Source organism: Gadus macrocephalus, chromosome 14 (assembly GCF_031168955.1).
Source record: "Gadus macrocephalus chromosome 14, ASM3116895v1".
NCBI lineage: Eukaryota > Metazoa > Chordata > Actinopteri > Gadiformes > Gadidae > Gadus > Gadus macrocephalus.
This window is the reverse complement of record NC_082395.1, coordinates 1,344,536-1,367,863: the sequence shown is the minus strand read 5'-3', so window position 1 is coordinate 1,367,863 and position 23,328 is coordinate 1,344,536. Positions and strand designations below refer to the sequence as shown.

Sequence of the window (23,328 nt, the reverse complement as noted above, 5' to 3'; positions counted from 1 at the left end):
CGTTTTTAATTTGGTCAGCTCTACACGTTTTCTTTATAGCCCAGACTACATTGATTGATATTAAAACATTATATTTTCAAACAGAATTCAAAAATCAAACCCATAACACTAAACTTGATGTGAATGAATGTCTTGAGGTTGGGGGAGAGGCCAGAGAGCTGTTCATTAAGAGTCCTTTATGATCTTTTATTGTCTTATTGTTCTCTGAAGCACAAAGTTCACCTCATTGCACTGGTTATGTGATGTGTGTGACTCTCTCCCGTCCTATCGTCTGGTGAGGGAGAGGAAGTCTGAAGTCCAGCAGCAAACGGCTGCTGAGCTTCATTCTCTGGTCACCCTATGAGTTCTCTGACCCAAAGTAATGAGTTCTGTTAATCTGTTTCGTTGTGTATTAAAGGATCCTCATGAGCTGAGAACACTGGTCAGCTGAGGGCCCTAGCTAGGGGCCCAGCTAGGGTCCCAGCTAGGACCCTAGCTAGGGTCCCAGCTGAGGGTCCTAGTCTGGGACCCTAACCCAAAGGGGCCCTAACCCTAACCCTAGCCTTGAAAGATCCTCATCATGACTCATGGTGCATGGATGATGTATAACAAGTTCCCTACTTTCCTAGTGGAAATGGCAGCTTGTTGAGTATGTTGCACTTCAAAGGCTTGTTATAGCGCCACCTATTGTTAAATCTGAACCATCCTTTGCATCTCTAACTAATTTTATGAGTTCTACAAGCCTGCTATTTTATACAACTTTTGACCATGTCGTTTTTGAGATATGTCGGGAAAATTATAATAATAATAATAATAATACAGGGTCCTACGTCTTTCGTAGGACCCCTGACTAGGAGTTCATTTATGGCCCTGACTTTCACTACTGAAGATGCAGGTATTATCTTGACGACCACTTCTGTTTATTGTTTATTGAATGGATCCCCATTAGCTGACGCCGAGGCGGAAGCTAGTCTTCCTGGGGTCCATATAGGAGCATACAATATAAAACATAGAGAATACATACATTACCAAACATTATACAAAAGATAATGAGTGCAACATACCGGTCACAGTAATTTAGTTCACAAAAATGATTACAATTTCAGTCATGTGGACAGCTGCAATAGGTGTGTCTTCAGAGCTATCTTAAATGACAATTTATTTTGTGCGAGGTTAATGTGAGATGGTAACAGATTCCAGAATGATATACATCTGTAAGTAACTGTGTGTTTGAGGAGATTGGTCCTGGGTGTAGGAGGTTTTAAATAGCCATTACTGGTAATCCTGGTGTTATGATTATGTGTGTTAATTGATTTTAAATACTGTTTGTAAAAGTAAACTGGTGATTGATTTAAGATAATGTTTCTAAAGAACATGATGAGACTAGAATGAAGCTTTTGTTTGACAGATAACCAAGACAGGCGTGAATGCATAAACAAAACATTAGTGCGTAACGAACATTTAAGTGCCAGTCTAGCCGCTCTGTTCTGAACAAGTTGCAGTTTGTTCAGGTCAGACTTAGTTGCAGCTGACCATATTATAGTACAGTAATGCAGATGACAAAAAACCAGAGACTGTATGACTTGACCCATTAATGAAGATGTCAAGTATGGGGAGCACTTCCTGACCATGGCTAAGCCTCTACGCATTTTCATTACCATCCCATCAATATGGTCGGACCATGACAGTTGACTGTCCAATAGCACGCCAAGTAGTTTTGCTTTTTGAACTTGCTCAATCGGTATTCCTGACATTGACAGTTGAAGCTGAGGGTCGTCAACTAGCATGTGCCTGGAGCCAAAAATAATGCATTTTGTTTTGTCCGCATTCATTACTAGTTTGCTATCTTTTACCCAGGCAGTGAGATACCCTCTCAAGGTTCTGATTTAAGATATTTACTAGATCATTTAAAGTAGGGGCCGTACTGTACAAGGTTGTGTCATTTCAGAGTTAGAACGGAAAATAAGAAATAATGTTGACTTCAGGAATACTAAATACTTCAAATGGATCCCAATAATTATAACATCCATTAAAACATCCACCCTTGATTCAACAGCAGTCCTTTACCGTTTTTAATTTGGTCAGCTCTACACGTTTTCTTTATAGCCCAGACTACATTGATTGATATTAAAACATTATATTTTCAAACAGAATTCAAAAATCAAACCCATAACACTAAACGTGATGTGAATGAATGTCTTGAGGTTGGGGGAGAGGCCAGAGAGCTGTTCATTAAGAGTCCTTTATGATCTTTTATTGTCTTATTGTTCTCTGAAGCACAAAGTTCACCTCATTGCACTGGTTATGTGATGTGTGTGACTCTCTCCCGTCCTATCGTCTGGTTAGGGAGAGGAAGTCTGAAGTCCAGCAGCAAACGGCTGCTGAGCTTCATTCTCTGGTCACCCTATGAGTTCTCTGACCCAAAGTAATGAGTTCTGTTAATCTGTTTCGTTGTGTATTAAAGGATCCTCATGAGCTGAGAACACTGGTCAGCTGAGGGCCCTAGCTAGGGGCCCAGCTAGGGTCCCAGCTGAGGGTCCTAGTCTGGGACCCTAACCCTAACCCTAGCCTTGAAAGATCCTCATCATGACTCATGGTGCATGGATGATGTATAACAAGTTCCCTACTTTCCTAGTGGAAATGGCAGCTTGTTGAGTATGTTGCACTTCAAAGGCTTGTTATAGCGCCACCTATTGTTAAATCTGAACCATCCTTTGCATCTCTAACTAATTTTATGAGTTCTACAAGCCTGCTATTTTATACAACTTTTGACCATGTCGTTTTTGAGATATGTCGGGAAAATTATAATAATAATAATAATAATACAGGGTCCTACGTCTTTCGTAGGACCCCTGACTAGGAGTTCATTTATGGCCCTGACTTTCACTACTGAAGATGCAGGTATTATCTTGACGACCACTTCTGTTTATTGTTTATTGAATGGATCCCCATTAGCTGACGCCGAGGCGGAAGCTAGTCTTCCTGGGGTCCATATAGGAGCATACAATATAAAACATAGAGAATACATACATTACCAAACATTATACAAAAGATAATGAGTGCAACATACCGGTCACAGTAATTTAGTTCACAAAAATGATTACAATTTCAGTCATGTGGACAGCTGCAATAGGTGTGTCTTCAGAGCTATCTTAAATGACAATTTATTTTGTGCGAGGTTAATGTGAGATGGTAACAGATTCCAGAATGATATACATCTGTAAGTAACTGTGTGTTTGAGGAGATTGGTCCTGGGTGTAGGAGGTTTTAAATAGCCATTACTGGTAATCCTGGTGTTATGATTATGTGTGTTAATTGATTTTAGATACTGTTTGTAAAAGTAAACTGGTGATTGATTTAAGATAATGTTTCTAAAGAACATGATGAGACTAGAATGAAGCTTTTGTTTGACAGATAACCAAGACAGGCGTGAATGCATAAACAAAACATTAGTGCGTAACGAACATTTAAGTGCCAGTCTAGCCGCTCTGTTCTGAACAAGTTGCAGTTTGTTCAGGTCAGACTTAGTTGCAGCTGACCATATTATAGGACAGTAATGCAGATGACAAAAAACCAGAGACTGTATGACTTGACCCATTAATGAAGATGTCAAGTATGGGGAGCACTTCCTGACCATGGCTAAGCCTCTACCCATTTTCATTACCATCCCATCAATATGGTCGGACCATGACAGTTGACTGTCCAATAGCACGCCAAGTAGTTTTGCTTTTTGAACTTGCTCAATCGGTATTCCTGACATTGACAGTTGAAGCTGAGGGTCGTCAACTAGCATGTGCCTGGAGCCAAAAATAATGCATTTTGTTTTGTCCGCATTCATTACTAGTTTGCTATCTTTTACCCAGGCAGTGAGATACCCTCTCAAGGTTCTGATTTAAGATATTTACTAGATCATTTAAAGTAGGGGCCGTACTGTACAAGGTTGTGTCATTTCAGAGTTAGAACGGAAAATAAGAAATAATGTTGACTTCAGGAATACTAAATACTTCAAATGGATCCCAATAATTATAACATCCATTAAAACATCCACCCTTGATTCAACAGCAGTCCTTTACCGTTTTTAATTTGGTCAGCTCTACACGTTTTCTTTATAGCCCAGACTACATTGATTGATATTAAAACATTATATTTTCAAACAGAATTCAAAAATCAAACCCATAACACTAAACTTGATGTGAATGAATGTCTTGAGGTTGGGGGAGAGGCCAGAGAGCTGTTCATTAAGAGTCCTTTATGATCTTTTATTGTCTTATTGTTCTCTGAAGCACAAAGTTCACCTCATTGCACTGGTTATGTGATGTGTGTGACTCTCTCCCGTCCTATCGTCTGGTTAGGGAGAGGAAGTCTGAAGTCCAGCAGCAAACGGCTGCTGAGCTTCATTCTCTGGTCACCCTATGAGTTCTCTGACCCAAAGTAATGAGTTCTGTTAATCTGTTTTGTTGTGTATTAAAGGATCCTCATGAGCTGAGAACACTGGTCAGCTGAGGGGCCTAGCTAGGGGCATCAGCTAGGGTCCTAGCTAGGACCCTAGCTAGGGGCCCAGCTGAGGGTCCTAGTCAGGGACCTAACCCATAGGGTCCCTAGCCCTAACCCTTGAGAGATCCTCATCATGCCTCATGGTGCATGGATGATGTATAACAAGTTCCCTACTTTCTAGTGGAAACGGCAGCTTGTTGAGTGTGTTGCACTTCAGAGGATTGTTATAGCGCCACCTGTTGTTCATTCTGGCCCATTCTTTGCATCTCTAACTAACTTTACGAGTTCTACAAGCCTGCTATTTCATACAACTTTTGACCATGTCGTTTTTGAGATATGTCGGGAAAATAATAATAATACTAGGGTCCTGCGTTTATGTAGGACCCCTAACTAGGAAATCATTAATGGCCCTGACTTTCACTACTGAAGATGCAGGTATTATCTTATCGACCACTTCTGTCTGCCCTGTAATCATTGAAGATCGGCTCACAACGCACAGGGGCGCCACCTGCAGGCCAGGGGGGGAACCTCGTTTTCTCCAAATCTGACTAGTTGCCAGTTCCCGATTTATTCATTAGTTGGAAAATTTGGGAACAATTTCATCGACCGATCATTTTCCAAAACGCGGAGGATGGAAAGGTACTTGCGTACTTACTTACTTGCCATGCATCCGACGCGCCAGCAGAGGGCGCTGTGGTACCACAATAAGTGTTCTGGTAAACCAAAAACAGCCGATGTATCAACATTTCATAGTCTACTGAATCTAGCCCTAACCCTGACTTAAATCTGACCTTGACCTAACCCTTACCTTACCCTTTAGATATCAGAAGACCACACGTAGGAAGACGTGGTTACCAGTTAATATTGCCTCCACATGTAAAATCCTTTATTACGCAAGCGGAGGCATGAAGCAAATGTGAATGAGGCAACAGAGGAAGAGGCATGTATTGAAGCCTCCACCATCTGTGGATCTCATTGAAACTTAACTCTGCGGTAACATCAAGGTTTCATTCTTCATCAACAGGTCGGTATTCTCAATTTGATGCTTAGACCAGACAAAGGACAGCGTGTTGATTTGGGGTGCATTGGGGATGTTTGGGAGTCTTGAAGGTGAGTTGGGGACGGAGAGCGGAGAGAGAGGCGAACAATTTGCTTCTCCCCAGAATGAACCAACAGCCTTTAAGGGCCTCGGGAAGTTCCAGCCCACAAGACTCGGAGTGAGCGAGCACACACGCGCGCACACGCACACACACACACACACACACACACACACACACACACACACACACACACACACACACACACACACACACACACACACACACACACACACACACACACACACACACACACACACAAATGTTGACGTTCACTTGTACTAGGGACGACTTGTGTTTCATGTTTCTGTCCTGTGACGTGTACTGGCTGCAATAAGAATAAATAATTACTAGTTATGATTATTGATAATAATGACATTGATTCTGTCAAAAAAATGCAACCCTTGTCCAAGCAAAATGTAAAGATACAGTATTCAAACTATACAGAAAGTGCAATATGACATTTAACATAATCGTAAATCCACAATACTGTACACCTTAGAATGAAATATGGAGCCTTAAGTTAGACATTCACATAAATATATCCAACAAATGCTATATTGTCCAAGCAAAATGTAAACATACTACAGTATTCAAACTATACTGTATCTTGAAAGTGCAATATGACATTTAACATAATAGTAAATCCACAATACTGTACACCTTAGAATGAAATATGGAGCCTTACATCAGACTACATTCACACAAATATTATCCATCCAAAATGCAACAATCTGACATCAAACTATGTGATTGAAATAAAATGTGTGTGTGTGTGTGTGTGTGTGTGTGTGTGTGTGTGTGTGTGTGTGTGTGTGTGTGTGTGTGTGTGTGTGTGTGTGTGTGTGTGTGTGTGTGTGTGTGTGTGTGTGTGTGTGTGTGTGTGTGTGTGCGTGCGTGTGTGTGTGTGTGTGAGACACAAAGAGACAAGATAAAATATCAAACCAGATAGGCCTAAACAGTTTTATTGTAGCCTAAAACTGCAACCTACTTTGAATCAGAAAGGGATTTGCTAAGTTGAGCTTTGGAGAAGTACAATTCTTTCGCCTTCTTAACTGCAAGGATGTCAGGAATGATACTAACATCTGTCTGAGAACTTGTAGTTTAATTTGATACCCTGTTCTTGCCATCCAAGCCGAATTTATCTCAGTACAGAGGATACAGCAGGTTAATCTCAATAGCGGAGTAACTGCGACAATTGGGTTAATTTTAGTTGTAACGCTAACACCTTTGTTCGCGGATCGTATCTGGCGGAGTTGGACCACAATTTCGGGAAGATGAAATAGCCTAGGGAACTTTTACATAACAGCCTACCTGCCTTACTAGTACTACTACTTGTGCCAACTTGCATAAAGCCAGAGACACTGAGACAGGGTAGACATGAAACGGATTTGGCCATGTCATGTGGCCAAGTAGTTACCACACAGATTAAATATAACGATGTATGTTTTATTGCAAGAAAAATAAATGTGATAAAAAAATTATTAATGGATGTCCAAAAGTTTTGTTTGCGAATCCAAACGTTTTGCTTGCTGTTGAGCTGAATCTCGTGGGCGGGACCTACGCCGAAAGATGAAAGACACGTCTCTATTGGCCAGTCTCGATCTGACCAAAATAATGTGTATTTGTTTTAACCCATTACAACATCCACAGATCATTTAACAAAAAAATCTACATGCACTAGTTCAAACATAACATTCTTGCTATTACTATGACGGTAGACATACCTTCGCATTCACTTTCTGTCCTCTTAGCTCCCGAGTCCCGCTCTGTCTCATCAGGGACTTCAAAACTCCCTCTCTCGTCTCGTTACTAAGCTGTCAATCCGATCGAGACTGGCCAATAGGGACGTGTCTTACATCTTTCGGCGTAGGTCCCGCCCACGAGATTCAGCTCAACACCAAGGGGAACTTTTGGATTTGCAAACAAAAACTTTTGGATTCCCATTAATAATATTCTTATCACATTTATTTTACTTGTCATAAAACAATTTTTGATTGCGGTGTCGATAGTTTTGCTCTCAAATCAATTTTTTGATTGCAGTGTGGAAAGTTTTGCTCTCAAACCTATTCTGTTTGATTGCATAATAAAGACACTAATCTACCTCCATAAGTAAACGAGGCTACAAAGTACAAACTTCTATGTGACTTTGCCCATGAGACGCAGACGGTGGCAGTGTTGCGCTGCTCCTGGTGACGTCACCCTGTGGTAGCACGGGTCGCCCACTAGGGGGCAACACGACACGATATGGGGGATGTTTTTTTTTTATTATTGATGCAGTTTAGCATAATAATAAAATAAAATTGGATCAGGAGTTTCCACAGTTTTGATGTATAGTTTCTGTGTGGTCCAAGGAGGGCCAGTTTTAATTGGCCAGCTCTTCACGTTTTCTTCATAGCCCCGACTACATTGATTGATTTAAAACATTATATTTTTAAACAGAATTCAAAAATCAAACCCATAACACTAAACTTGATGTGAATGAATGTCTTGAGGTTGGGGGAGAGGCCAGAGAGCTGTTCATTAAGAGTCCTTTATGATCTTTTATTGTCTTATTGTTCTCTGAAGCACAAAGTTCACGTCATTCCACTGGACATGTGATGTGTCTCTCGCCCGTCCTATCGTCTGGTTAGGGAGAGGGAGTCTGAAGTCCAGCAGCAAACGGCTGCTGGACTTCAGACTTTGTTTGTCTGCTGCAGCCAGGCCGAATGTCAATGTGGAGGAGGCCTGTTGAGGTAATCATGTACCTATAGCTGTACAGCCATACAGCCAAACAGTATCCTTGTTTTGTAATTGTACTTCATCAGCTCCGTCCCCCCTCTCTCCCAGCGTCCCTCCAGCCCTGCCGCTGTCCCGTCTGGGAGAAGCACTCCGTCCGCTACCCCACCTCGAGTGACGCCCCCTTCCAGTCCCAGCTTCTACAGGCCTGTCCCCCCTTTCTCTCTGCCTCCATCCAGCCCTGTCATGTCGGCTGTGAGGACCAGCTCTTCCCCTCTGGTCAGTGCAACTGTAATAACCTCTATACAGGTCTAACATTCTGTAGCGTGTAGGGGATAGAGGATTTATCATTTTTTTTCTTTATGTAGGTTGTATCAGATAGGAGTCCTGCTCCTCCTGGTCTCTTCCTGTTCTCCTCCTGGTCTCCTGGTCTCCTCCTGGTCTCCTCCTGGTCTCCTGGTCTCCTCCTGGTCTCCTGGTCTCCTCCTGGTCTCCTCCTGGTCTCTCCTCCTGGTCTCCTGTTCCCCTGTTCTCCTCCTGTTCTCCTCCTAGTCTCCTCCTGGTATCCTCCTGGTCTCCTCCTGGTCTCCTCCTGGTCTCTCCTCCTGGTCTCCTCCTGGTCTCCTCCTGGTCTCTCCTCCTGGTCTCCTGTTCTCCTCCTGTTCTCCTCCTAGTCTCCTCCCGGTATCCTCCCGGTCTCCTCCTGGTCTCCTCCTGGTCTCTCCTCCTAGTCTCCTCCTAGTCTCCTCCTGGTCTCCTCCTGGTCTCCTCCTGGTCTCTCCTCCTGGTCTCCTGGTCTCCTCCTGGTCTCCTCCTGGTCTCTCCTCCTGGTCTCCTCCTGGTCTCCTCCTGGTCCTCCTGGTCTCCTCCTGGTCCTCCTGGTCTCCTCCTGGTCTCTTGGTCTCCTCCTGGAGGAGGGGGAGTTCAGATCATGAAAGCAAACATCTTTTTTTATGCAGGTCAAATCATCCTGCCAGTAATCCAGCATATAGCGATATTTGATCACACTAAACCTTAGAATATCAATATTAGATAGAAAATACTTCTAACATTTTTCCAATAGAAAACTCTTTGGGTTAGGGTGAGGGTACGCTACGGGAGAGGACCCCAACAGCTCCCCACGCCTGGCCAAACAGCTGCTGGAGACCCCCAGCGAGGAGTGGCTGCAGCGTTCGGCCCGCTACATGGAGCTGTGCAGTGACTTTACACAGCAGGCCCGGTCTCTCCCCTGTGGTCTGTCAGAGCCCCCCGAGCCTGGGGCTGTCCCGACCAACAGGTGGCTCCTGACGGTGTACGGGAGGGACTTGATGAGCCGTATGGGCCATCGAGGCCTCACCTCCACCTTTGGCTCCATTTTAAACATGGATTCCACAAAGAAGGTAAAGAGGACATCAACAACAATGCATGAAATATCCCAGCTTGTGAAGGTTATAGTCACAAATGTGTCAATGTTTATTTGATGTGCATTTTTGCGCGTGTAAATCCCTATTTTATGTGTTTATTCCTAGATGTACTTTCGTGCATATATTTAGCTTCTGTTTTGTTCTTATTCTTAGTTATATTATTGTTTTGAAAGCACTCTGAATTAGTTTATTCAGTTTAATTCCAGACGACCAAAAAGCTGTGGAGCCGCCAAGGGGACGGTGCTCTGGGTGTCCTCCGTCAGCAACGAGAAGGGGCGGGTCCTGATCAGCGTCCTGACCGCCCAGGAGGGACCTGGACTGGACCGGATGGTGTCAGGCCTCATCAGGCGCTGCAGCGAGGCGGGCGTGGCTCCCCCTATACTCCTCTACGTGGACTATGGCTGCTGCAAGGAGACGGGAGGGGAGAGCGAGCTGAAGGCCAGGTCCGGCGGCTGGCCAGACCTCGTCATCCGGCTGGACGTCTGGCACTTCCTTCGGCGGCCTGCGGCCGGATGCAGGACCGACGCCCACGCCCTGTACCCCATCTTCATGGCCACGCTCTCCGTCTGCCTGTTTGAGTGGGACCCTGAAGATGTGGCTCTTCTGCGCCACGCCCAGAGGGAGGAGCTCCGAGGGAGGGTGTGCCGGGCATCTCCGAGGCTCTGGTGGACGGCCGATTGGCCAAGGCCCAGTTGGCGCTGTACTGCAGGCAGAGGACCCGCGCAGAGGAGGCCCCCGTCCGCCAGGTGGAGGCCCTACTGCTGGAGCTGATGGGGGACAGAGGCTGGGACCTGCTGGGTGTTCCCCTCCTGGACCGGGGGAGGATGGAGCACATCTGGCGGGTTCAGAAGAGGCACGTCCTGCATCCAGGACCTGCCAGGTGTGCCTCTGTACACAAAGACCGGCACCACCTCCACCAAGGAGGGCGTCGTCCTCACCAAGTACAGGTGTGCGCGAGGTTCAACGTCCCTGGAGTCCTTCCACTGCCACCTGAACCGCTTTAGTCCAGGTGAGTTTTAATGGCATCACCAGCGTCTAACACCCTGACGACCATTTACTTTTATTGTTAATAGATGTTCTACAATACAATATTCTCTACTTTCAGGGACCCGGGCCAATGACCTGAACCTCCAGCTCTACCTTCTGGACGGGCTGAACCGGTGGACCCAGGACCGGGCTGCTGCTGTGGCTGAGGAGAGGTCCGCTCTCCTCGGCCACTCGGGGGACCTGGTACATTGTGTCAACACATGTGGCACCAATGTGTTTGGACAGATGTTGGTCCCCTCCTCCCGCCTCCCCACCGAGTACACTGGTAAGTAGTGGTAGTACACTGGTAAGTAGTGGTAGTACACTGGTAAGTAGTGGTAGTACACTGGTAAGTAGTGGTAGTACACTGGTAAGTAGTGGTAGTACACTGGTAAGTAGTGGTAGTACACTGGTAAGTAGTGGTAGTGCACTGGTAAGTAGTGGTAGTGCACTGGTAAGTAGTGGTAGTACACTGGTAAGTAGTGGTAGTACACTGGTAAGTAGTGGTAGTACACTGGTAAGTAGTGGTAGTACACTGGTAAGTAGTGGTAGTACACTGGTAAGTAGTGGTAGTACACTGGTAAGTTGCACTGAATACTGGATACTTCAAACTGGGACATGAAATGACGACCAGGCATGTATTTGAAATAAAATGTTTTTAATTCTGCAAAACAGATTAGATTCACATATTTGCATATTCTGTCGTCCAATCTGTCATCATAAATATGTTAACCAATCATAACAAGAAGGTGCTATAATCAAATAATGAATGGGGGCTGCACACTTTCTATCTTTATTCAGACCAACATTACTATGGGTTCCACACATGTTGATGTACTTATTCTGCTAATCCCAACATTGTTTTCATTCCCAGGAGAGTTGATAGGCATCGACTACCTGTACCTGCAGACGGGGAAGTGCATGCAGGACATGGATCCTGAGGGGGAGGAGACGGAGCAGCTGCTGGAGGACCTGGCCGACGAGGCAGAGGATGAGGGCTTCACAGACGACACTGAGGCTAGTCTGGAGGTCTTCTCTGCCCTCATTTCTACTTCATCACCTGCTCGGTCCTCCGCCGGTGGTTCCTGGTCCTCCTCCTCCTCCTCCAGCTGGTGTCACCGCTCCGGGGGCCACCCCAGAGGTTCCTGTTGAGCAGTCGGTAAGTACCAAACATAACATTTATGTTTGTTTCCTATTTGTCCGGCATCGATGTTATAAACATCCCGGGCCGGGACATACTAGCTGAGTATCTGGTGGGGCTGAGGAGCCAGACCAGCCTGGGGGACCGGGACCGGGACGTCCTCGTGGGCCTGTGGGAGGACCTGCTGCCCTACGACCAGCAGAGGGCGCTGTATCCTCGTCGGCCTGTGGGAGGACCTGCTGCCCTACGACCAGCAGAGGGCGCTGTATCCTCGTCGGCCTGTGGGAGGACCTGCTGCCCTACGACCAGCAGAGGGCGCTGTATCCTCGTCGGCCTGTGGGAGGACCTGCTGCCCTACGACCAGCAGAGGGCGGTGTATCATGCACGGCACCAGGACAGGCTGCTGACTGGGTGCTTCAGGTCGCCTGATAAGAAGGGAGAGTTCACGTCGGGTGTGGACAGTGTGCGGAGATGCACCATCTCCTGCACAGTGGCCAGTAGATGCCGTCTGCTCCAGGCTCTGCACCCTCCACCATCCAGGGGAAGGGGTACCTCTCAAGGTGGAGTCTGATCCTGCGAGACTACCGCAGGCCCAGGCAGCTCGTCCTGACCAACGGGGCCGTGATGTCCACCACCAGCCTGCAGCTGGTTGAGGTGAACCAGACCACCTTCATCCAGTGGCCCAACAGCAGGGTGTCTCCGTGTTGGGCCAGGGTGTGGACCTGCCTGCCCCCACCCGGTGGCCACCGGGGTCTTAACTCACACACACTGACACACCGACGGCACCACATGACGGTTGGTCGAGGTCGGACTTGAACCAGCGACCCTGTGGTCATGAGGCGCCGTCAGCCGCTAGCTGGGCGGTGCTCCTTCTTACGCTCATTTGATTCAATATGTATAACCTCTAACACCTAAACTAATCATCTCTAGTACCTAAACTAACCATCTCTAGACTCTATTACCTAGAGTCTATATATATATATATAGAATATATATTAGGCTAAAGTAATAACTTTTATGTGTCTTTGCGGATGTTTGTGAAGTGTGTGAAGAAGGTTTCCTGTTGTACGCGTCAGGACGGCTTCTGGAGGAGTTATGAACGACATGAATCATAGAACAGGCCGACACATGTTTATTGTAAGAAATAACTTTTAGTTGGTTAACGGGAATGGAATCACAGTGATCTGAATAATCACAATTCAGAATAATTAATAGTGAATATGTGTAAACCGATACGTCCCAAACAGTGAGGGCAGACTAATACTCAGACAGGAATGAACAGCAATGACTAAAACCAAAAGTAATAGAATTACACAACCAACCGCTTGATAGATAATTATTATTTCCCCATGTGATTCTTGTGTAGGTGTTAACATAACAATATTGTGTTAACAATATCATTGATTTCTCTACGTGTTTGGTTCTATTACAGACCCTTGTTATCAACATTAAACGTACAATTCCATTTAACAAGAAAACACCCACACCTCTCACTGTTAATGATCCACAGGCTGCACGCAGGCAGTGTTTTCTTGCTCTGTGGACTATGCGTCATTCCATACATTGACCACAAGGTGGACTCATATTATTTTGTTGTAATATACCTGTTGATTTGTTTCTTTGTTCTACTATTTGATTATTACCGGATTTTGATAGATAGATAGATAGATGGATGGATGGATGGATGGATGGATGGATGGATGGATGGATGGATGGATGGATGGATGGATGGATGGATGGATGGATGGATGGATGGATGGATGGATGGATGGATGGATGGATGGATGGATGGATGGATGGATGGATGGATGGATGGATGGATGGATGGATGGATGGATGGATGGATGGATGGATGGATGGATGGATGGATGGATGGATGGATGGATGGATGGATGGATGGATGGATAGATAGATAGATAGATAGATAGATAGATAGATAGATAGATAGATAGATAGATAGATAGATAGATAGATAGATAGATAGATAGATAGATAGATAGATAGATAGATAGATAGATAGATAGATAGATAGATAGATAGATAGATAGATAGATAGATAGATAGATAGATACATACATACATACATACATACATACATACATACATACATACATACATACATACATACATACATACATACATACATACATACATACATACATACATATATGATACTGTCTTTCTACATACTAGAGACTCTAGCAGGCAAACAGAACTGACAAGGTTACATTCATTTACATGGTTTAGTGCGTGAGGAGACACCACACACTCTAACACCTCTGGTCCGGGCTTCACCTGCTGGTCCAAGACTAAACCAAGGGAAGATGCTGTCAGTGAAAGTGTATTGATGGGTGTAGATGAGAGTCATGTCTTCAGGGTCGTAGAAGGACACCTTCCCTCCATCATAGTCCAGCTGGACTCTGATCCTCTCTGGAGTCCTCTTCAATGTCAGGGTTTTACCAGTATGCCGAGAGTACTTTCCACTGCGGTGGAGTAAACACCAGATTCCATCATCTGGTGAAACCATACGCTCTCCTCTCCTGTCCACTGACTCTTTAGCAACACCTATTATCCAGTCAGGATGGTCTCCCACCTCCACCTCCCAGCAGTGTTCCCCTGAGCTGAAGCCCTCAGAGCCCAGAACATTAAGGTACCTAGTGAACCTCTCTGGGTTGTTAGGAACCTCCTGGGTTACATCGCTATGTCTCACGCTGGTCAGATCATCAGACAGAGAGAGCCAGCATTCTGCAGTGTTTGGGTCCAGAGTAACGGGGCTGAAGGTGGTCCTCTGCCCCATCTCCTCCCAGACTCTGTGGGCCAGGTTTCCCAGGTGTTTGGCCTCGTCCAGCAGCGCTCCAGGAAGCAGCAGGGGATCAGAACCGGAGAGCAGGGCTCTGGCGCTGGTCCGGGAGCGCGTGGAAGCCATGAGGAACGACAGGCCGTCCTTCTGCAGGTCTGCTTCTACAGCCGAGAGACCCTCTGAGAGAGACCGGATCTGCTCCTGAAGGGTCTTCCTCTCCAGGAGGATCCTCTTCCTCTTCTGCTCCTCTTCCTCTCTCAGGGCCGCCACTCTGGCCTCCTCTTCCTCTCTCAGGAACCGGTGAAGCTGTTCAAACTCTGCTCTGATCCGCCTCTCGGTCTTCACCCGCTGTACCTTGAGGTGAGGAACCATGGCCTCATACGTCTCCTCCAGCTCCTGGTGTCTGCTCCTCCTGGCCTGTAGAGCCCTGAGGTCATGTGTCAGCTGCTGCTTCAGCTCCTGGACTGGTTCTTCAAGACGAACCACCGTGTGACCCTGGTGGTGAGGGAACTCACACACATGACACACAGCTCTCTGCTCCTCCTTACAGAACCACTTGATATCCTTTAAGTGCTCAGTGCAGACCACCTGGGCCTCTCCTGAGGGGTCAGACCTCTGGGAGGGTTCAGTGCAGACCACCTGGGCCTCATCAGAGGGGTCAGACCTCTGTCTTCCAGCGTAGGAGTCAGCGAGCTCCTTGATGGCAAAGTTAACCTCTATATCCTTTGAGGATTTCCTCTTACAGACGGGACAGTTCTTGTTCTCAGCTTGGGCCCAGAAGTCCTGGAGACAGCTGGAACAGAAGCTGTGGTGACAGCCCAGAGACACCGGGTCCTTGAGGATCTCAGTGCACACGTTGCAAGTCAGGTAATGTTTGAAAAGAGGGTTTTCTCCAGCCATTTTGGCAGAGGTCTAGACAGGAAGTCTCCGGATGTGTTCTTTAGTTCTGAACTCTTTGTTAATAAACTCCAGAGGTGGTCTGTACCCTACAGATTCAGGAGGTCTAGAAAAAAGAAATTCATCAGCATAACCCGACAACCATAACTTGTCAAACAATAAAGATTGGTGTGTATTAAGTACGTTTTTTCCTCATTAATGCTAGAACAGGCTGCATTGGCCTTTACCTTACTAAGATAATACACAGAATATTGCATTTCTTTAGTTCACTTGTCTTTTCTAAAAATCTGTTCAAAAAGATGACGTTACTGCCAGAGATCCAGCTTTATTATATTAATAAATATAATATACAATATATATTATATGTATATATAATATATAACAATTGACTTTGACGGAAAGTCCTCCTTAAGATAATGTTTCTGATTCTGCTTCAGCTTCATTTGCCATCAAGCAGGGACTCTGATCGTAATCAAGTCCGTCCCTCACCAATGAAGAGATTTGTTTTCTTTGTATTTGTACCACGTTGGTCATTTTAATGTGGATTTTAAATGCTCTTACACAATTGATTACATTGCTACTTTATTCTGGTCACCAATTTATGTATTGCACGGTCTTGCTGTGCATGCAATACAATATGTAAAGTTGTGGTGCTTATTTTCGAGCTGGTTTGCTAAAGAGGCTGTTGAGCTTCATTCTCTGGTCACCCTATGAGTTCTCTGACCCAAAGTAATGAGTTCCTTTAATGAGTTTCTTTGTGTATTAAAGGATCCTCATGAGCTGAGAACACGGGTCAACTAGGATCGCTAGCTAGGGGTCCCCTTTAAAGTTGTTCATCATGACGAATGGTGCATCTATAATGCAAATGTGAATGTGTCGTGTGAGGATGTGGGGATGTGCGAGGTCAGAGGGGGGTCTGTGTGTAGCCGGACATTGTATTGTTTTGTATTTGGGGGTCAACCAGCGAAGCAGCCATACAACCAATGTCATTCAACGTTTTCCTATTATTATTTGGGGTCAAGCAGCGAAGCTGTGAGACAACCATTGTTATTCTACGTTTTCTTATTATTATTATCTCTCCAAGGGAGTCTATGGCAGCCCATAGAACACCATTGACAAAAAAGTTGTGAAATTTGGCACACTGATTCAGGACAGTCCCATGATCCCTCACAGCATATCTGAGGTCGCTAGCGCATGAGCTCTAGCGCCACCAACAGGTTAAAGTTGGACCCTATGTCGTCATTTTGCGCCATGATCGATTTTACGCCATCTTGGTTTATGTCAAAAACCTTCAAAATGCATCTCCTATCACAAATGCTGTCCAATCATCTCGAAACTTCGCAGAGATGATCTTCAGGCCATGATTGACAAAACTTATTGAATATATTTTTAAAAAACCGTTTGGCCGCGACAGCCAATCAAATCCAACCGCAAAGACACCAAACAGGAAGTAAGCCAATTTCTCAGCAGCCCTTTGACATATCATAACCAAACTTGGTACTAATGCTGCGTTCGAGTATTCTCTGCGAACCGACTCGGATCTCGGATCTGACGCCACGCCCACACTTCGAGCGTTTTATTATTTCGCTCGGTCACATGGACGCCACCCGGAAAGCTGTTGTCGCGGTAGCATTGGTAGAGGACCAGGCGCTCCAAAATAAGTAGGCTATAGGCCATAGGCAGAGATACGGACGCAGTAAGGTATTGCAGTAATACGAGTGATTGAAATTGCCATTTAAACCACCAAAGTGGTCCAAGCACAATGAAAACAGTTCATACTTCAAGTCACACCGGGCGCAGCCATCTTGATTTCTGTCTCGGAATTTTGCTCGGTCACCACTGAGTTCAACCGAGATGGCGAGTTCGCCGTCCGAGGAAAAGGGGCGTGTTTGTGCGTGTCGCTAGGCAACGTCATCGGACCTCCGAGACGGATGGATAATAAAACGCAGCATTAGACCCATGAAATCATCATGGGGAAACTCTTTAAATTTGGTGACCTTTGACATCTAGGGGACGCTGTAATCAATGAAGATGTGTTTTAACTCCTCTCTCTTCACATGAGTATATTTAAAAAAAAAAATTCAATGTCTGGTGATACTATCTGACCTCCCCATATAGCTTGTAAATTATTTCTCACGGAAACATCAGAATTTGGCCGCCATGTTGAAAGTTGTCAAAACCAATTGTACATATCCACAGGCCTCCAATCTTCATGAAACTTGCCCGATATGATCTTCAGACCAAGCTGAACAAATGCGTCAAACAGCTTTTTCAAATTCTTGGCCGTGACAGCCAATCAAACTCGACGTAAAAACAGGCCGAACAGGAAGTAAGCTTATTTTTCAGCAACTCTTTCACATGTCATAGCCAAACTTACCAAACAGAAAGTAATCTAATTTCTCAACAGCCCTTTGACATATCATAACCAAACTTGGTACAAAGACCCATGTCAAAACCGTTTGGCCGTGACAGCCAATCAAACTTGACAGGGTAGCCGCCAAACAGGAAGTAAGCCCATTTCTCAGCAACTCTTTAGGTATACTTACTGAAACAGTCAAAGTAAAGCTTACACACTGCACTATCTTCAAGCTTGACACACCTGATATTGATTCTCAAAATGAAGAGGTCTAAACCCTCCGGTGTGCAGGGACGAAAACGCAGAAAAGAAGGATGAAAAGAAAGCCCAGTATAGAGGTAAGTGACCTCAGCCATTATTGTGTCAAACTAAATAGTATTGTGCATCACCTAATATTGCTGCCACTCAGGCAGCTACCGCTAGCTAGCGACTGTTACCCTACTTTGCTAGCTTGCTACATATTACTAGCTAACATAACTTCACTGATAACCTACATGAATGTAAATGTAAAATGACCAGTGGTTTTATAATTGGCCAGATGCACTCAGGCAATATTTGCAGAGCCCAGCACCTACAGGAGAATGGACACCTGGACCTTCATGTTCAGCTCTCTCTGAACTTTTTAAGTACAACTAGTACTATTGTTGCTGTCTTTGCCATTAGGAAGCAGACGAGTCAAATTCTAATGCTGCGTCAATTTGATGAATAGAAATGCCAGATACAACTGTTCAACTATAATTTGAGATAGGCAAAGGACTTCTCTCTTTTAATTTTATAGTGGTATGTACAGTATCCATAATAGCACTTTAGTTTGTAGTTTGAGTGTATAGTTATTCCCGTTTATGGGTCATAACTGGCACACAATAAAGTGTCCTTACATTTGTTAAATATCCTTGAACATTCTTCATAGCATTTCTGTATTCCAATTTATTAGACTTGATCCTTTTTGCTTATTTTTTCATAGTTAATTTCATGAAAAATATTCTTGAGCATCTTTGATTTATGTATGGAGGTTGTTTATATATGTTTATGTGTTTAAAAAAGTATCAACGTTTTTTTCAATAATTAAAAAGAAAATGTTCTGAAACTTTTCTGTTGTTTGTTGTCCATGCATCACACATTGTTTAATGCAACGTAGTATAGTAGGGCTATGAATGGGTGAAAAAACTGCTAAGCAACGTTAAGGTAACAGTTAATATGTGTCTTCAGTGATGTTTAGTATAGTAATGTAAATTGACAGGGCAATGCTCAGCTCGCTATGGAAACGGTGGACGCAAAACTCAATCTCGCCTAGGGCTACCAAAGGGCTAGAACCGGCCCTGGGGGAGAGAGCGGGAGAGAGGCGATGACGGACAGAGGCAGCAAGCTTCGTTTAGCTTCGTCATGTACCGTATCGCCATCATCGCGGTTGCCAGTTTGGGATCAGTCAAACCAGAGCCTGTGCTGTATCAAACGTTCCTGGCTTGTTGCCCTCTCAGCCACACCGAGCATTACATTAACAACATGTGTAGGGTTGCCAGGCCAGTCAGAATCAGGTCATTTTAGGTTATCATGATCTGACCTTTATACACGGTCAAAATTCTTAATTCCACCCTTGTTTTCTTGTACTAATATGAGCTTTATGTTTATAATGTTTCCTTTGTTGTTAAGGAAATTGCTTTGTGTATAAAAAAGGGAGGGCCGGCTCTGAGTGCTACCCCAAATAAAAGACTGGCCCGAACTGCCCCCCCCCCCAGAAATAATGTCCTGGCTACGCCCCTGGGTGGAAGCGGCAATTCCTCTACGTTCCTGATGACGAAATGACGCAAAGTCTACGCACAATGCGGATGTAAACACAGCTAGACTCACGTGGAGGACCTGTATACCTCCGACCCTCCCAGTGAATGATGTCAGTGAAGGTGGAGCGGTTCTCCAGCCCCGGGAAGGGGAACGGGCTGCGGGCGGTGAGCGGGGTCCCAGCGGGGGGGCGCGTCTGGTCCGCCGCGCCGCTCGCCGCCTGCGTCTCCAACACCCTGACCGGAGAGGTTTGCAGCGGCTGCTTCACACGGTGAGACCTGAGGACTGCCGAGCTGGTACCGGCGCATGCATGTGAATCACGCTGTAGGAAAGGGTCTGTGGGGTCGGGGTCTGTAGGGTCTGTGGGATCTGTAGGGTCTGTGGGATCTGTAGGGTCTGTGGGATCTGTAGGGTCTGTGGGATCTGCAGGGTCTGGTCTGTGGGGTCTGTAGGTAGGGTCTGTATAAGGTCTGTATGGTCTGCTGTGCCTGAGTGTTTGGTCTGTATAGGGTCTGGCGGGTCTGTCCGGTCTGTATGGTCTGCTGTGCCTGTAGGGTCGCAGTGTCTGTAGGGCTGGTGAATCTGTCAGTCGCTACACATAAACTAGTCTCAGCGGGAGACGAAATTAATTTGCTCTTGTGTTTTGCCTCTTTGAAAGGGATGTGTTTCACCTATCAGCCACCAGATGGCAGCAGAGTACTTTCAATATTACGTTCTGATTCTCAAGGCAAGCTGAAGGTCTCGCTAAACTACCCAGGCGTCGCTTCACTTTGAAACAATACAGCGTAATTGATGATTCAATGCAAAAAACTCTGTAAGCTCTTCCAAAGTCTTTATTCTGATGACAGATATTAGCGTTCAGTTGGTTTTGTCTAATCGGCCTTCTGTGTATAAGGCCCCGAAAGCTGTCTGAAACAGAAACAGAGTGTCTCAGGAGTGGATGACTGAAACCCACAGACTGTCTTTGCTAAAAGGCTGCATTGTTGTTGTCATATACATATTTGATAACCACTGTCATACTGGAATAGGAAAGATATGGCACAGGTCCACTGATGATGAACTAGAGAGCAGCATTTAGATGAGAGTGAGTTTTACAGCATGACTGTGATGTCTGATGTCTCCTCACTCTTTGGGAGCAGATATATGTCTTCTCTTCTCATAGTGAATGTTCCCAAAGAGTTGTCTACTCATGACAGAGAGACCGGGGAGAGCGTAGGACCCCGGAGGCGACAGGAATAACAAAAGGGTCCCAATGTCATTTAGACTTTAGATTTCTCCAACAAGCACCCTCCTTACAATCCGTTTAGATTCTAGCTCATAATCACACCCGCTCAAACAACTTATCCCAGTCATTCTGTACAAATATTCCATCTTTTCTCATTCTGAGGAAGTAAAGAAGGAAAGTCGAACAGAACCTCTTGAGTTGATGCATAAGCAGTCGACCTCAGTGACAGGAAGTACCAGATATTATGACAGGAAGGACTTTTACTCTCACTTTGCCCCGACACCCGTCCTCCCCTTTCTGCAGGGTTCATTAAATCGGGTGTCACACACACACACACACACACACACACACACACACACACACACACACACACACACACACACACACACACACACACACACACTGCGTCTCCGGGCTCAGCGCAGCCATCGCCCCAATTTACCCGATCCCTGGAAGTCCTGTCAAAAGCCGCTCCATCCTCCAGAGGAACGCCAGATAATGGGTGTCCCTGCAGCAGAGCAGACACACACCAGAACGTATACTAACACATATACCCTATATGTAATGTATTGTGTGTGTGTGTATGTATGTATATATATATGTGTATGTGTGTATTATGTTTGTGCTGTTCTGATGTTTTAATAATGAACAGCACAATCATTTAAATCATAATTCAGGAAGGACGTTGGTTGTTAGATATATAATAAATTGATAAGGAAAATCATTAAGAGCATTCAATTTGTTAACTTTGTTCTATTCATAACATAAGAGATGATAATGTGCGTATTTTAGTACACCAGTTAGTTCTGCAGTGATGGTGAACGAGTTCCATCAGACGTCACATTCAGAGATGTCTGATGGAACGTCAGCTCTGGTCTGGTGACACACACACACACACACACACACACACACACACACACACACACACACACACACACACTGGACCTTAGGATATCCATAAGCCAGGGCTGTTCCTTGACATTTATTCAATATTTCGACACGCACAAAAGCACACACACAAAAAGACACACACGCACACACAAAGACCCCACACACATAGACACACACACACATAGACACACCCACTATCTTGTTCTTTCTGTTATTGTGTGTGTGTTTGTGTTCCTCTTCTGCGCTCGGTTGTTAGTTTTCTTGTCAGGCGTAGGAAAAAACACCCGGTTGTGTTTTTGTGCGGTTGAAGGCGTCGTGGTGCGCTGCATGAATATATATTCAGAATTATTGAGTACATGTGGCGGCCTCACCTCAGCCTGCATCACGCATCTGATCCGTGGGACAGTGTGTTCAGGTGTGTGTGTTCAGGTGTTTGTGTTCAGGTGTGTGTGTTCATGTTCAGGTGTGTGTGCTTATTGATGAGGAGGAGCTTTTCTGAAAGTCGTTTTGGGGTTGCGTCAGTGTTATGGGGGTGGGGGGGCAGAGCTGGGGTTCCAGTCAGACACCCGGAGCCCTGCAGCCTGGCTCACTGCTGGAGGGGGGCCGGGCTCAAGCTTCAACACACACAGTGACATACTGTATAGAGATGTGTGTGTGTTGATGTGCGTCGAAAGGAAATGAGCATTTGGAGGGGTGGGGGCATCAAAGCTGTGGTTAATTACAGGCCTTGAAGGCTGTTTTGTTAGTAATGACTGACACACACACACACACACACACACACACACACACATTGACACACACACACACACACACACACACACACACATTGACACACACACACACACACACGGGGGATCCAGGAGGATTGTAATTGGCTCAGTAAAACAAACAACTATTAGAGGTTTCAGACTCAGGGGGCGGAGCAGCGAGGGAGACAGGAAGTGCTCAGATAACGAGGATGGACGGCAGTATCCCCCCACTGAGTGGAGGAACTCATTAACACAGAGACCGCATCCACTAACAATCACTGATAGAGGAATAGAGGAGAGGAAGATGAGGTCTGACAGAGGAATGGAGACTGGAGACTGATGGACTGTTGGACTGTTGGACTGGTGGACTGGTGGACTGGTGTGACGGGAGGAAGGGAAGAACATGCACGCATAACTAAAGGTCACTTGTACCCACAGAACTGGAATGTTTCTCTCTTATGGTCTTGTTGAACAACTATAGTGTGTGTTTGTGTGTGTGTGTGTGTGTGTGTGTGTGCCGGGTTCGTGTGGGTATGTGTGCAAGTGTGTGATCGACATGGTGTGGCATTGTTTTTGACAAATTACTTTCTTGTATGTGACACAATTATCTCAGTCTCTCATGGTCTTCAGATCTCTCTCGCTCTCTCGCTCTCGCTGTCTCTCACTCACTCTCACTCTCGCTCTCTCTCTCTTTTCCTCGCCTTCGCTCTCTCCCTCGCTGTCTCTCTCGCTCTCTGTCTCGCTCTCTCTCTCGCTCTCTCTCTATCTTTCTCTCT

At 45.5% G+C, this 23,328-nt stretch overlaps 2 protein-coding genes across 4 annotated transcripts in view; one reads left to right on the top strand and one right to left on the bottom strand.

The window, feature by feature from the left end:
* Positions 1 to 13,733: 13,733 nt before the first annotated feature.
* Positions 13,734 to 15,761, bottom strand: LOC132471903 (zinc-binding protein A33-like). Of its 3 annotated transcripts, none has more exons than XM_060071268.1 (2): positions 15,298 to 15,761; positions 13,734 to 15,075 (listed from the first exon to the last, which is right to left on the bottom strand). In XM_060071268.1, the coding sequence occupies exons 1-2, from the start codon at positions 15,556 to 15,558 to the stop codon at positions 14,089 to 14,091; spliced, it is 1,248 nt and encodes a 415-aa protein (XP_059927251.1). In that variant the 5' UTR covers positions 15,559 to 15,761; the 3' UTR covers positions 13,734 to 14,088. The 3 variants fall into 3 exon arrangements, with proteins under 3 accessions (XP_059927251.1, XP_059927250.1, XP_059927249.1); XM_060071267.1 differs by having other exon boundaries at positions 13,735 to 15,246; XM_060071266.1 differs by having other exon boundaries at positions 13,738 to 15,758.
* Positions 15,762 to 18,980: 3,219 nt separating this feature from the next.
* The window catches only part of LOC132471920 (histone-lysine N-methyltransferase SMYD3-like), a 16,190-nt gene continuing 11,842 nt past the window's right edge, over positions 18,981 to 23,328 (top strand). The window contains exon 1 of the mRNA XM_060071301.1: positions 18,981 to 19,958. Coding sequence (XP_059927284.1) covers positions 19,795 to 19,958 — 164 coding nt within the window. The 5' untranslated portion in view covers positions 18,981 to 19,794. The remainder of the gene's footprint in view (positions 19,959 to 23,328) is intronic.

What these genes read in the sequence shown, in the direction of transcription:
- LOC132471903 (XM_060071266.1), bottom strand. Translation starts at nt 15,558, where the DNA reads ATGGCTGGAGAAAACCCTCTTTTCAAACATTACCTGACTTGCAACGTG.